This window comes from Cyprinus carpio, chromosome B12 (assembly GCF_018340385.1).
Source record: "Cyprinus carpio isolate SPL01 chromosome B12, ASM1834038v1, whole genome shotgun sequence".
NCBI lineage: Eukaryota > Metazoa > Chordata > Actinopteri > Cypriniformes > Cyprinidae > Cyprinus > Cyprinus carpio.
In genome coordinates, this window is record NC_056608.1 from 5,344,638 (window position 1) to 5,359,490 (window position 14,853).

Consider the following 14,853-nt stretch of genomic DNA (forward strand, 5'->3'; position numbering starts at 1 on the left):
CTCTTTGCGACTCAAGAGACATCGCAATGTCCCCTCTGGTTCTCTCTAGTTCATCCAGCTCCTCTCAGACTGGACGCTATGGTACAGACCTGGCCGAGGCTCCATCTGTATTCCTTTCCCCTATCGCTCTGCTCCCTAGAGTTCTGGCGAGAGTACGCCGGGATGGGGTTCGGCTGTTATTAGTAGCCCCGTTCTGGCCAGGCCGAGTATGGTTCTCAGATCTGGTCTCGCTCCTCGATGGCTCTCCATGGGAGATACCGATCAGGACAGACCTACTCTCACAGGCGCAGGGCACGATAATTCACCTTCGCCCGGAGTTGTGGAAACTGTGGGTGTGGCCCCTGAGGGGGCACAGCTCATAGCATCCAGTCTCTCAACCGAGGTTGTTGAGACCATCCTCCAATCCAGAGCTCCCTCAGCGAGGAAACTGTACGCCCTGAGGTGGAAACTCTTCACCTCATGGTGCAGAGCATGCCAGCTTGACCCAGCTAACTGCTCAGTTGGTATAGTTCTGGAGTTTCTACAAGCCAGGTTCTCTGCAGGGTTGACCCACTCCACCTTAATGGTTTACGTGGCGGGCATTGTGGCCTACCATGTCCCTCTCGGTGGAAAATAAGTGGGAAGACACTGGGTTGTGCTCCTAAAGTTCCCTCGGTCACACCACAACCGATAGTACTGCAGACCTTCTGCCCTCCTCCCTTCCGGGAGTCTGACCAGAAGAAGCTAATTGTATGTATCCAGCTCGAGCGCTGAACACATACGTCCACAGAGCTGCCCTGTGGAGAAAGATGGACCAACTGCTGGTGTGCTATGGTCCCCCTAAAAGGGGCTTTCCTGCATCTAAGCAGACTCTTAGTCGTTGGATAGTCGAGGCTATCAATGTATCCTATGAGTCCTCTGGTCTTCCCCCGCTGTTGGGAGCCAAGGCTCACTCCACACGGGGTATGGCGGCCTCCAAGGCCTTCTTAGCAGGTGTATCCATGCTGGACATCTGCAATGCTGCGGGGTGGTCCATGCCCTCTACATTTGCAAGATTTTATGGCTTAGACATGCCAGTTACTCCAGGCGCTTCCGTTCTCTCGTCCTAAGCTGTGCTCTTCGGATACACACTAGGCAGGGATTTGGTTGTCTGGCAGCGTGGGCACCTCGTTCCCCATAGCGTTTCCGACGCAGCTTGAGTTCCTGAAGATGAACGTCTCAAGGTTATGCATGTAACCATGGTTCCTCGAGGCCTGCCGGCACTTGCTGGTATTCGAAGCTGACGCCAGCTGCGCGGGATGTGCTTTTATAGCTTCCTGGTCGCTAACGTCACCCCGCCCGTGAAGTCACACTCTTCCATTAGACAGATTACACACGATATTCAGAGTCGCTCACGCTAAGCGCGTTCCCCATAGCGTTTCCGACGCTTTTTGCTATAAAACAAATCTTATTCTTCTTGTTCTTATTATTCTTCTACCAATCAATAGCTATATAAATTAGTGGTGCATACTTTTTCAAGCAATGTCTCATGCTACTGAATGACTGTATTGTGAGCAGGTAATTATTGACACAGAGTTATCTCAAGTCCACCCCTAGATGATCCCCCAAACCAGTTTCCTGAACCACCAAAACCCGGAAGATCAGAGGAGCTCTAACCAGCCTTGTGTTCACCAGACTGGGGCAACAGACACCTAGCTAATGTGTCCGCAGGCAGCAATCAAGAGCCCGCGGAGGGCTGCGTCTGAAAGCTATTGTTATTCTCACTGTGCTGCAGAGCTACTATTAACTATGACTTTTCTGCAGCCCTATAGGACACAACATTAATTCAGACCTTCGGCCAAGTCTTTTCATCTCTATGTTTCGATCTCTGTAGCTCTGGAGCTCTTATCAATGGATAAGGATGTTATCAAGGCCATTTTTAACCCCATCGGTCCTTGTAGCTCATCAAAGTCTGCATATTACTGGCACTTCACTATAAAGCTGTTAATAAATAAAATTTTGATCACAGATCCATTCACAAAGGTGGTGCTGTTTTCTTCTGAATGTACCGTACAGATGAATAGACTGTATTCAGTAAAATAAGCTTCAATGTTTTTATCATTAAATCAATCTGGGCAAACCGGTGCAAGTGTTATTTGCCTCGGAATTCATCTGAATTAAACTGATTACCCCTTGTGTAAAAATATATTAAATACGTAATTTAAGAAAGCAGCAGTAATGCATTCGAATGGAGTGCAAATGTCCTCTGAGGAAACAACAGTGTGTATAAAACAAACTTTACCTTGCAGCTATTATACATATTCATAAAGTCTATGATTAAATCGATGCTGATGGTTTTATATTGAATAAAACTACCTGAAAGGGGTTCTTTTTGTGGTGCTTTGCTGATATTGACCCTATTTACTTTCAAAGTACATGTTCATGATCTTATTGTGCATGATCCACAGGTGAATGTTAATCCAATATGAAAAAAAATTGTTTTTTTTTTTTTTTCATAATCCTCAATCAAAACAGGATAAATGACTAGACAAGACATGAAACCCTCAATAGAGCATAAAACTACATTTGTTTGATTTCAAGTGAGCTTTCTGGTCATTCCGCATAAAAATAGATAAAATTTCATGCCTCACAGGACCATAAAAAAAAAAACATATTATAAAACTCACAAATAAACTGACATATTTTGCATTGCTGTTCGCCAGTATCTAACTTTCAGATTTCAAGCACGGTTTCCAGGTGACAGTACTCAACCTGTTGATGATATTCTGGAAGTCTACCGCAGTTGCAGAACAATATATCACAGCATGAAAGGACAGGGCAATCATGTTTTCAGGTGTTTGCTAACCTGTACTCCTCCTGCGTGAACACAGGAATGATGGACGGCTGCAGGACAGTGATCTCCACCAGAGTCTTATTGAACTTCACCGGCTCCCCATCATCATAGGCAATAACTGCCAACTGTTTGGAAACATGAGAAAATCAATTTTAAGATAAATAAGGGGGACTTAGAATCAGCACTGGGTCAAGTTCTGTCTGAGTTTTAAAAGCCAGTTTAGAGATATAGATTTTTTTTTTTTAAGTGTGTGTATATGTATATGTATATGTATATGTATATGTGTGTGTATATATATATACTGTATACACACACACACACACACACACACACACATACATATGTACATACTGTTCATATACTGCAGTTTAAAATCTTGCATGAAAAGACTTTTAAAATTATTGTTCTTTCTCTGTTTGCAAAGGGGGGCAAAATCTGTTTGCGAATGGAGCAAGAAAATTAAACTGCATTCAATATGTTATCTGAGACATTTACAAGTCATATACATGACACAAGTCTTATGTCTGCACAGTGGCCTTGTGGGGAAAGCAAATGCACCAATTTATTGAGAAGTCAGGCCCATGTTCCCATCCTGGTTCCCTCTTTCTTTCTTCCATCGATTTCCTGTCGTACTTCCTTTATGTTTACCAATAAAATGGCAAGATTTTTTATTTTTTTTTGGTTTGGTTTCTTACTATAAGGATGTTAATTTATTTTTATTTTTTTTTACTGGAAAACAAGTCAAATTATATTAATAAAGGATTTCAAATCTGCTTTCTTTTTGTATGACAATATCATCCCATAAAAGACAAAAATGAGTGTATAAAGCAAAACATTAATATAAATCATTTTATATAATCAACACATTTAAAATTGAACAAAGAAAACTGTCTTATCATATGCTTTCCTTGTAAACCTCCAATTCAATGAGAAAAGTGAGTCTTTTCATATCTCAAAAGCATTTTGAACTTGGGCACAAATGAAGTTATACAAATGGCAGATAATAGAAGCAGATGAAGATTGTTGAGAGATTACTTGACATTATGTTCAATGTCAACGAATGTGATTGTGCACATGGACTGATGTGCTACTGCTTTAACTGTTGTGTGTCATCTATTTTCATTAATGTGTCTGTAAACATCTAACATCTGGGGAACCTACTGTATGGCCAGAAAAGCTTAAAACCTGCCTGAATTCGGACCATTAATAAGAATGAGTGTATCTGAACTGACCATTGAGTTTTGTTCAGAAAGCACTCTAATGTATCAGGCGGTGCAGCGATTGCATCTAAATCAATCTGTGAGATGCATAAAAATGATCGACGGCTAGTTATGGCCTGCGGATTGCTAGTTGACAAGCCCTGTGTTAAGAAAAGATTGTTGTGCACTTACACTGAATTTAGTGTTGGGCTCCTCATTCAGATTGACCCTGGTGAGAACATTGCCAGAGTTCTCCTCCACGTCGAAGATACTAGTGCTGTAAGGAAACTGCTCCAGATCCACTTTATAGTGAACCCGACTGGCCGCTGTACCCTGAAAGATAACAAAAAAACTTAAAACAGAAAACAAAAATACCCTTTCTGCCCCAACTATATCAATATTTTCAATAAAAAATATAAAATAAAACGGTTTTCAAAAAGATAGAATGTGGTCATTATATAAATAATTCACAATGACTGCTGAATTATTTGATGCAAAGCACAAATTTTCAATGATGCAATGGTAGTTTTGTGTTTTCTGTTCTGTTGAGGCTACACAATTACATAACTTTTAAGCAGAACAGATTTTTGAAAACTAGAAATCAGAATCATAAATTGTTACAGAGAAGAACTGAGCATCATACATCAAACAGCTGAAATTCACATACTACCAGCCTTTCAAGTCGCTCTGAACACAACAAACTCATTTAGAAATATGCACCTAAAAGTATTTTTTTTAGGAGATAAGTCACAAAAGAACACAATATGTGTTCTAAAATTGGCTCAAAATACCAAACGTGAATGTAAAATAAAATAAAATAAAAAAAATCATGATTTTGATTGGCTGGCTCTGATTTTGGGCAACACAGTCGACTTGTCCAGACTATAAATCGAGGCAAAGATCTGTGCTAAACTGCAAAACTGTGAAATATTGTAAACATTTGGAAGCAACATGGACAAGTAATATGGCACTCTAATGCAGTTAATCCTGGAATTACTTATAGTTGCGTGGTAGAAAATTAGCATGGAGTGCTTGAGAACCAATCAGAATGAAGAATTCAATTCTTGAGTGGTATAAATCAAGATTTCAAGTCAAATCTTCTAGGTGTTAAGTTGCAGGCATGTTTAAACCTAAATCTTTCAAGCAATGGTCAACTTAAATTCTGCTGCTGAGCACTCTTAGCAGGATTCAAATGAACCTGACAGACTCAATTTGCTTATTTTATTCTGTCCCACCTCCCGCTGCAAATTTCATAAGTTATGAGTATGTGAGATCTGATGTGCAGCATTGGCCTGGGGACAGAAGGGTTGGTAACCCCGTTGTGATGGAGATAATTACGAGGGTGATTCCAGGTGAGAAGTGGAGCCTGCGGGTGTGCCTGTCCTCGTAAAAATGTGTTGAAAAACCCATCCATCCACCCACGGGTGGGACAGCACCACACATAGTGCCGGTCAGGGCATGCGTTTTGGTGTGAAATCAGACTACAAATGGTTTTTCAGCTCACTCCTGTGTCTTCAGGGTGTATGGAGAGGATTTGAGTCATGGGGCTTTCGAAAGCACAAGGAGTTATACCACACTGTGTTTTTATCAAAATAGCAGATCATTTACATTTCCTCACTGCTCTTTTAAAATCCTGAGGAGTTTGATTAACATCATTCTCATTTCCTCCTTTTTTTTCTCCAGTCACTTTGCTTTAATATTTTATGTCTTTTCAGTTTGAAGACACTCTATAATTGCTAATGTGATTGCAATCATACCCAGAAAGAGTCAGTGCCTTTTTTTTAACACAATGTATTAAGGAAAGCGTGGCAAAGACATATTTAAATATGATTTATTTTGGTGTGGGTGAGGATGGCTAATGAATAAAACACGCTGATGGGCTTTAGGATATATCAGATGCAAGTATAAAGAGCCATCTGACAGATGCTCAGAGAAAAGGGAAAAGTGGAGAGAGTTGCCAGAACCACATTGATAGACAGCAAAACAAACCTGGTCACCAGCGGGCTGAAGAGATATTATAAATAAGAGCGGCTTTTTGCGAAAAACAAAACCATTATGTGCCAGTACACAATAACCCTTGAAAACGATGTTTGCTGAATGATTGCTAAGCAGGATTGAAAAAAAAAAAATGGTTGAATCTATATATTTAATTCGCCAAGATAACATGCAAAAAACTATCAACGAGATTGAAGTGATTTACGGTAATGCACTGCTTTGGATGTGGTCAGAGTGATGACTTCTGCCTGAATATGTGCAAAAGGCTCTCTCAGCCATGTATTAACTGGCTGGGAAGTAATATGCTGTCAAATTAGCTTTGAAACATTTGCTCACTCAAAGATTACCATGTAAAATATTAATAGTGATAATGTTAATTGCTTAACGTGCAAGACGATAACAAAGCCTTCACATGAGAAAGTGTTTCACATGAGAAAAAAATACGGCAAATTAGTATGTAACTATCTAACTTAGTGAAAATCTCACAGAAGCAATCTGTGTGTTTTGAGCAAACAAATGGCAGGGCTGAACTATGGGTAGGGACTAGCTAGAGGCCTCCAAAGCCTCAGGGTGCATAGTCTTAGACTGCCAAAGAAAACTGAACCAGGGCCCTTGGCTCATTAACGGCAGGCTAACTATTAGGGCCCCCTCAGGCACCTCAAAATATATAATGCGAGCTGACCAATAAGGCTTCTGCTTTTACAGAGTGAAACTAGTGACAACTAGAGCTCCAGGGTCCCTGGGCCCGACAGTGTATACAGGTTGAGCTGGCTACTAGGGCTCAAGCGCACATAAAGTATACAGCATGAGCTGATCAGTAGTGCTCCAGGGTCCCTGGATCCCTAAGTGCATACAATATGATCTTATCACTAGGGCTCCTGGAACCCTCAAAATATACAGTGTGAGCTGAAACAAGGGCTCCAGGGCCCCTCAGTATATTCAGCATGAGCTGACCACTACAGCTCCCAGGGTCTCGGGCCTGTTTGTGTTTGGGTATACAGTTTAAACAGACTACAAGGCCTCCTGAGTCCCTCAGAACAGGCCACGGGGAAGTCGTGGCCTAACGGTCAGAGTGTTGGACTTGCAACCCAAGGGTTGCAAGTTCGAGTCTCGGGCCGGCAGGAATTGTAGGTGGGGGGAGTGAATGTACAGCGCTCTCTCCACCCTCAATACCACGACTGAGGTGCCCTTGAGCAAGGCACCGAACCCCCAACCGCTCCCTGGGTTTGTGCATAAATGGCTGCCCACTGCTCCGGGTGTGTGTTCACGGTGTGTGTGTTCACTGCTGTGTGTGTGCACTTTGGATGGGTTAAAAGCAGAGCACGAATTCTGAGTATGGGTCACAATACTTGGCTGTATGTCACGTCACTTTCACTTTTTCACTTTTTCAGAATATACAGTGTTAGCTGACCAATAGGGCCCCTGGGCCCCTCTGAAAATACAGCATGAGCATGTCTCTAGAGTTCCAGGGCCCCTGGGACTTTCAGTGTACACAGCATGTACTGACCACTAGGGGATATATATGTATATGTATCTTAATTTGTCTAGCCAAATTGCTATTGAACCATTGAATAGGATTGGCACACTGAATAGGAAGTTGGGGTTATGGTTGAAGCTATTATATGCTCAGGGGCCTCTTGGGACCATGATCCAGCCAATCACTTGGAGATGAGAGTGCTCTCTCAAGCTAGCCTGCAATTTTAGAAAGGTGTAGAAGTCGCATATGTCTTGAAAAACATGGCAACCGTGAGAAACACACTAACTCAATCACCATCTGCTTCAGAAGACCTCAGGGACAAGGGACACACAAATACACCTGTATCTGGACCAATGAGTGCCAACACAGGTACAAATCCAGGCTCACACTACCACAACAGTGAAAAAAACACAGAACATCCTATAAGCAGATACAAAATACACTGAGGAGTATGTATACCCCGAGGCTTATGAAGGGGACCGCAATTAAAACTGTCCACAACAACACGTGTCTATCTGTAGAGCAAATCAGTTATTTTAATGGGGAAATGTCTTTCAGTCTGGGATTCATAGATTCATACCACTGTTTAAACAAAAGCTGTTTATAGGATTTTGTTAATTCCGCATCACATTGAAAACATTATTAGGCAAGATGGTAAATTAGAAAAGTAATTGAACTCTTGATAGCGAAAGCCCAGTAGACTGTGATTACCCTGCCCTCATTAAGAAATGCGACTTTCTAATGATACCAGCATTTCTGAATGCGTAACGAGTAATCACAAGCAGCATAAGCTTTGATATACATGATTTACAGCCTTGAAAAGGACATTTACTGATACAAAGTCTTATAAACTTTTTTATCGGGTTTTCATTTTGTTGCACCAATCAACTTCACCTAAAATTCTGACCAATAATTTCCTTGATTTTTCTACGACTTTTTAATGATTTTTCCATTATTTTATGGCAAGGATTTTATAACAATCTCTTAAAATAAAATTTAGGCCAAGAAATACTGAAAATTACAGGAAACATTGATGATGAATACACATTCCCATGACTTTTCCTTTATCTTTACAGATTTTCCAGGGCAATTGAACCCTTGCAAAAAAAAAAAAAAACCTGATGTTATATTGCATTCAATCTGTGTTTTCGTCAAAAACATGTCAGAATGGCCTGCAACAACATGGAAGTTTTAAGATAACAGAAGTTACAGTTCAAATGACTGCTTTCAAGTAGCAAAGAATATTTTAAAAATGTTTAAAATGTCTTACAAGTGCTAAGTGATTTAAAACCGTGCCCTATATTCCTTAGTAGTGCTTTCCTGCCTAAATTGACCCACTGAAATGTCATTTATGGCAGGAACTTAGAGGTTGTGTAGCGTCTAGACTCTGACTCATGCTAAAAAATATAACTGGCATTCAACATCTACCATCTGCAACAAAATGCTCCAGCTCCGATGAATGATAACAGCTTTCTGCATGATCTGATACAGTGAAGAGAATAAGTATCCTTCAGTTTCAAAGACAGATAAACAGTGTCGCTTGCACAAATTTACCTTGCTCCTGTGAATGCAATGAGCTGACATTTCGCCATGTGCTATTTATCAGAGCGCTCATTAATAAAGACCTTATGTATCGCTCAACTTGACGTCGAAGTCAGAAATTTAATTTAGGTTTAGCGTCACAGATGTATGCTCAAATAATTATTTGTTCAAATCACTCATGTAGTCCCAGTGGTAAGCAGCTAACCTAACTTAATTTTTCAGTAGTGTGACAGCAGTTCAGAGTGACAGAATATCATGTTATACGGCATCAATTTAGAGCCACATTTCACATACAAGAGCAATGCAACTGCTCTAAAGTATTTTTGAAATTTAATTTAATTTAATTTAATTTAATTTAATTTAATTTAAAGATTCACTGAGGCTATTTATTATCATTAAGTATCATTCAAGTGTGGTCACCTGTTCTTTTTTATTTTTTGGAATTTCTGTGTTCCAGTTTGATGTTATTCATTTAATTAAAATCCATTGGGTTTTTTTTTTTTGGTTATTGTTATATATCAATGTGTAATTTCTATTATTATAAAAATACTATAGTTAAAAGTATATTTATTAGCTTCAATCTATTCAGCTATGTTTGCAGCTTGACTTTATTATTTAACCATACGCAGATTTTAGCTTAGCAAGTGACAGTAGTTTACAGTTTACTGATAAAAACAGTCCATTAACCAACTGTACAGTATAACAGCAATATACAAAGTGACAACTGCTTATTCTCATATGGATGTGGTGAACTAGAAACCTGAAGCAGTGTTTTATACTGCAACTGATGACGTGCTAGCATGACTGTCAGGCTAAATTCAATTTCCAGTCGCAGCTGGGGCTGCTGGCCTGCTTTGCCCCTGACCAGTCTTGGCATGTGTGCTGAGTTATGGGCTGAATCGAGAAGCACAATTGATCTTTTTTGAGGTTGAGGTTACTGAGAAGGTGAGGGCACAGAGAAGCATTGCATCTGAACACCTCCATGAGAATATGCATTTGGATTGAAGGAGAATGAAAAAAGAATAGCATGAAAGAGCAAGAGAGAGGTAAAGAGTAAAGCCAAATTAACAATAATAAGAAGAAAGGTTGTTGTGTGGTTGCTACATGAGATCTGTGGTAAAGGTTATTATCTTTAATAAAAACAGGCCGTATGTTATATATTTTTGTTAACTAATGTCAAAATAATAATTAATAATAATTAATAAATATAATAATAATAATAAAAAAATTATCTCCAATTATTATGTATGTGTGCTGCCCAGTTTATTGACATGTACGTGTATGTGATTTTTCAGGGAAAGTAAAGCTGGAGGAGAGCAAGCAGACCAGCTGCTCCTGGAAATTGAATTCAGACAGACAGTCATGCTAGCATGTCATCGGTTGCAGTATTAAAAATAGAAGAAAAAACAAAAAGAAAGAAAAACATTCTGGGGTTTGCTAGATCGTTATAAGACTAAGAAATTGTCACATTGTACAATGTAAAATAAATATGAGTCTCATTTAACTGATTCAAATCTGGCAACCAAATGTTAAATCTTGCAAACAACAAAACAAAAAAAAAAAAAAAACAAAACAAGAAAACAAAACAAAACAAAAAACAAAGCAAAAATAAATAAATAAATACTATAAAAAACAAAGTAAAAAACAACAACGCAAAACACACACACACACACAAAAAAAAAAAAAAATCAAAGGGGAAAAACAGAACTAAACAAAGCATAAAACAATGCTAAAACAACTTGAAATTGAAAACTAAAATACAAAACATAACAAACACACACATTGGTACATGTGGTTTACAGGGATTCTCCATAGGTATAATGGTGTTTATACTTTACAAACTATTTTCTATCCCCTTAGCCAACCCTGCTCTTAACACTACCCATTACAGAAAACTTTTCGCATTTTTAGATAAAACACCTCTAAGTATGTTTTTTTTTTATTAAGCCTTTTGGTTTACAAGGACAGGAAATGTCCTCATAAACCATATTCATGTTGTATTACCTATGCCATTATATACATTTGTGTCTTCATAAACCATATAAACCTATACACAAAAACACATTTTCAATACTGTAGTAGCCAGGGGCTATATATGTGTATGTGTGTGTATGTGTATATACAGTAGGTGGCCAAGTGTGCTTTCTACCGCCGCGAGCGCTGCTGCCACCGCGTCTGCAAAGTGCATTTGCAGCTTTTGACCGCTGAGTGGTGCTTTAACCACAAGTCATCAAACAAACGCATCAAAGCACATTTTCGAAAATAGCCGTCAGCTTTGCCTCGCTGGTGTGTTACATTTGACGGCTGCAGTCAGAGGAAATTGAAAAAAAAACACTGTAGTTCAAATATTTAATATTCACAGATGAAACTTTAGTAGCCTACTTAATAAGTTATGTTAATTTCTTAGAATGAATAAAACAGAATAAAACGCACACATACTTTGTTATTCGTTACCTCTCATTTATTTTGACATATAACTACTTGGGGAAAAGATATCTTTCTGTACACTGATTAAAAAATTGTTGCCTGTTTTATAAATTATTTCCATTATTTTAGTAAAACATGAGGCACTGAATAATTTCGCTCCCATTATTTAGGCCAAACTAAAACAAGAAACAAATAAATTAAACCTAGCCACAATTTAGCTAAATCATTGAAACTGAAAAGAATGGATGGATTAATAAAATGTCCTCACGCTTAAACTCCAGTTCTCTCATTATAATCAACAAAGTGCACACAATGTAAAAAATAGCTTCATTAATTGACAACTTCAGTGATTTTAAAGGGAGCCTACTTTACTTGCATTTATACAATTTAAGTAAAACTCAATAAATAAATAAATAAATAAAATGAAGGAGTGTATTCTATTCCTTAAAATATCAGAGTGCAAGATTTGCACGGCGCGCATGATGCTGAGTGCGACGCACAACATTTACTCTTATTTGTCTACATATTTTTCCTTCATTACAAATCTTTTTTAGTTTTATTTTATATCATTGCAGTAAAAAAAAATAACAATGTAATGCATATGCAAAATGTGAAACTGCAATCTTATTCGCAGTCTATAGCATTTTATAATTATTTGTACAATAATATCTAACTTAACCTGCTTTGTATCTTTATTATTTAATCTAAAAGAGATTTATTAAAACAATCAAAATCAACGAATTGGAGCGGCCTCAGCCGTTAGATCATTTTAAAATGTCAAATAGCCTTTAAATTACAGGTTATAACTGCATCTGTCTCAGTTGTAGACTTGTGAAGATTTATTTTTAATGCGGATCCCATACTGTAACCTAAAAGAAATGTGCTCTTTTACTATTCATATTCAAGCGTTTGTGTGGAAAATTATTGATGTGCATGCATGAAAGGGAAGCACCCTCGCGATCAATTTTTTTTTTTTTTTATTTCCTCCCCCTTTTTTCTTGATAATGAAATAACTTAAAACTGGGGTGTCTTACATACATGAGAAATATGTCTAGATAAAGCTTGAAATGTTTACTTTTAAACGAACCAATTCAAAACCAAAGCAAATACTCCCTGATTATGCGCATCCTATGGAGATGAGAGTCAGCACCATCAATTTCATCTTGCAGCCGACAAGAAAACATTAGTTTATTAGTATATTGATATTTTATGTTTTGAGAATGGTCAACCCTTCTCCATTCTGCAGATATTGTTGCTTCTGGTTTGTGCAGTGTAAAACACTGAAAGTTTACAAAATGTTGTCTGCCAAAAACTCATGTCTTTTTTGTCAAGTCCGTAATGCACGTGCATTTCCCAAATCTAAAATACCCTATAAAACACGTTCATAGAGGGATACTTTTCTGATGTCTGGACTCTGTTTGGGATTTAGAAAAACATAAAGAGATGGTTCAATATATTGGTAATGAATACGTTCTAACATAAAATAAATATCAGGTTTTGACTGCGAATGTCACGTCAGTAACACTGGAATTGCCTGATAATGAAACTAAAAATAATTAGGCCTATGTGATGTCAAAGCAGCATAGGTTAAACATTAAGAACAAAAGTTTTTGTCTCTTTGACAGATGCGCGTCTCTTTTGCCAGTTTGTTGTCTCTCTCTCAGAAGCGCCTCACCTCTCCTGAGATAAAACAAAAACATATCCTATTATATTGTATGTAATACTCTTTAGGCCTATGCTGTTGCAAAAATTGCAAAAGCCTAACCCAACAAGGCATGAAAACACTTTGTCTAAACCTGCTCTGCAAGTTTGAAGCCCTCATCAGACATTGGCCATATGAAAGAGCAAGAGAAAATTAATGGTGTAACATAAACCAGCGAACTGCAGAACACATCTGTATTAATCATGGATCATAATTTAATATTCACTTGTGAGTGCAGTTAAACAGTTTATTAGGAACAATCAAAGCTGACTTTCAAACTGAATTTTTTGAATCATACTCCAGTCACACAATCCTTCAGAAATCCTTTTAACAATCTTATTTTCTACAAAAAAACATTTATTGTTATTATTATTATTATTATTAATGTTGAAAAGAGCTGAGAATATTTTTTTCAGGTTTTTTAGGGGGGATAAATTGAAAGAACAGCATTGTTTGTTACATTTGTTACAGTTACATTTATTGGTACATTTATATTATTTACATCAAGCTTTTGAATGGTATTGTAGTGTATATTGTTATCGAAACTTCATAATATTTCACCTGATTATACATTTAATCAGGAATTATAGTTTGGAAAAAGTCTTTGGGAAAAAGTCTAACTAGTAAAATGTTTACACGTTATGTGAAAACTAGTACAAGTACATAAATAAATAAAAAAAAAAGACTTACTCATGTTTATAATCTCTGCTGAATAAAGTGCTTCATTCTTTTTTTCTGAGGAAATCCAAATCTCAAAATCCTCAACCAACATCAACATCTTTTTGGGGTGAATTATGTCTTATTCCTCTCATCGCGAAGCAAACAGTAAAATAAAAAATAAAAACTTGAAGAACAATCTCGCTGCGTTGCCTTCTGTTGTGTGGGCGTATTCAAGCCGCGCGCTTCAGTGAAACATTATAATTTGAATAGCACGCGCAGCGCGTGGGCGTGGTCGCGTTAGAAGATAATGAAGGGAGACGTGAAAAACAGACATCGCGTTGTTTTCATATGAATTACTTTATCACAGAATATTTGTTTTCGGCAGCACTTGTTTAGTTTAAAAGTAGAAATGTCAGGATTTCTATAGATATATCTCTCATGTCTCTGTGTTGAGTATTCACTGAGTTACAGTTCATTTTAATGACGCGTTGGTAAATGAAGATCAGCGCAGACAAAGGCTGCAGACAGCACTCCTTGTTTGTTATCTTTATTTTATAAATGCACAAAGTTTTGTTGTTATTATGTCTGTATACAAAAAAAAGTAGACCCTTTACAGATTCGATTGATGTATTGCTCTTATCTGTACGATCAAAACTGAAAGTGTAATTTAAGTTATTTTCGGGGTTATCAGGAGAAAATACCCCTAATCGACTTCAGAGGGTTAATATATTATTTTATTATATATAAATAAATAAAAAAAAACACAAAATGGGATTTGAACCTGTGTTGCTAAAATCACTGACTAACTTGATAAACCAAAATTCCCTTCTCCAGACACGCTCTTCATTCATCTCACTTCGCAATAATAAAAATAACCGTGTCATTAAGCAGATAATATTTGTGTGTTTATTATAGTGTTTAAATGCTGATCTTATATATGAATTAGATCTAATCAAAGTTTAAGGAAGGCTTTAAGACCAAGCGGAATCCTCTGCCAGCTGCACCCGGTTCACAGCGAGCGTGACTTGCGCTAACTGCA

At 37.7% G+C, this 14,853-nt stretch overlaps 1 protein-coding gene across 5 annotated transcripts in view; it reads right to left on the reverse strand.

Moving 5' to 3' along the window:
* LOC109063877 (protocadherin-15-like) overlaps nucleotides 1–14,853 on the reverse strand; it is a 192,879-nt gene that overhangs the window by 40,335 nt on the left and 137,691 nt on the right. For all 5 annotated transcript variants that reach the window (XM_042735020.1, XM_042735019.1, XM_042735018.1 and 2 more), the window contains 2 exons: nucleotides 4,204–4,344; nucleotides 2,825–2,937 (listed from right to left, as the gene is read on the reverse strand). In XM_042735020.1, the coding sequence (XP_042590954.1) occupies nucleotides 2,825–2,937; nucleotides 4,204–4,344 (254 nt within the window). The remainder of the gene's footprint in view (nucleotides 1–2,824; nucleotides 2,938–4,203; nucleotides 4,345–14,853) is intronic.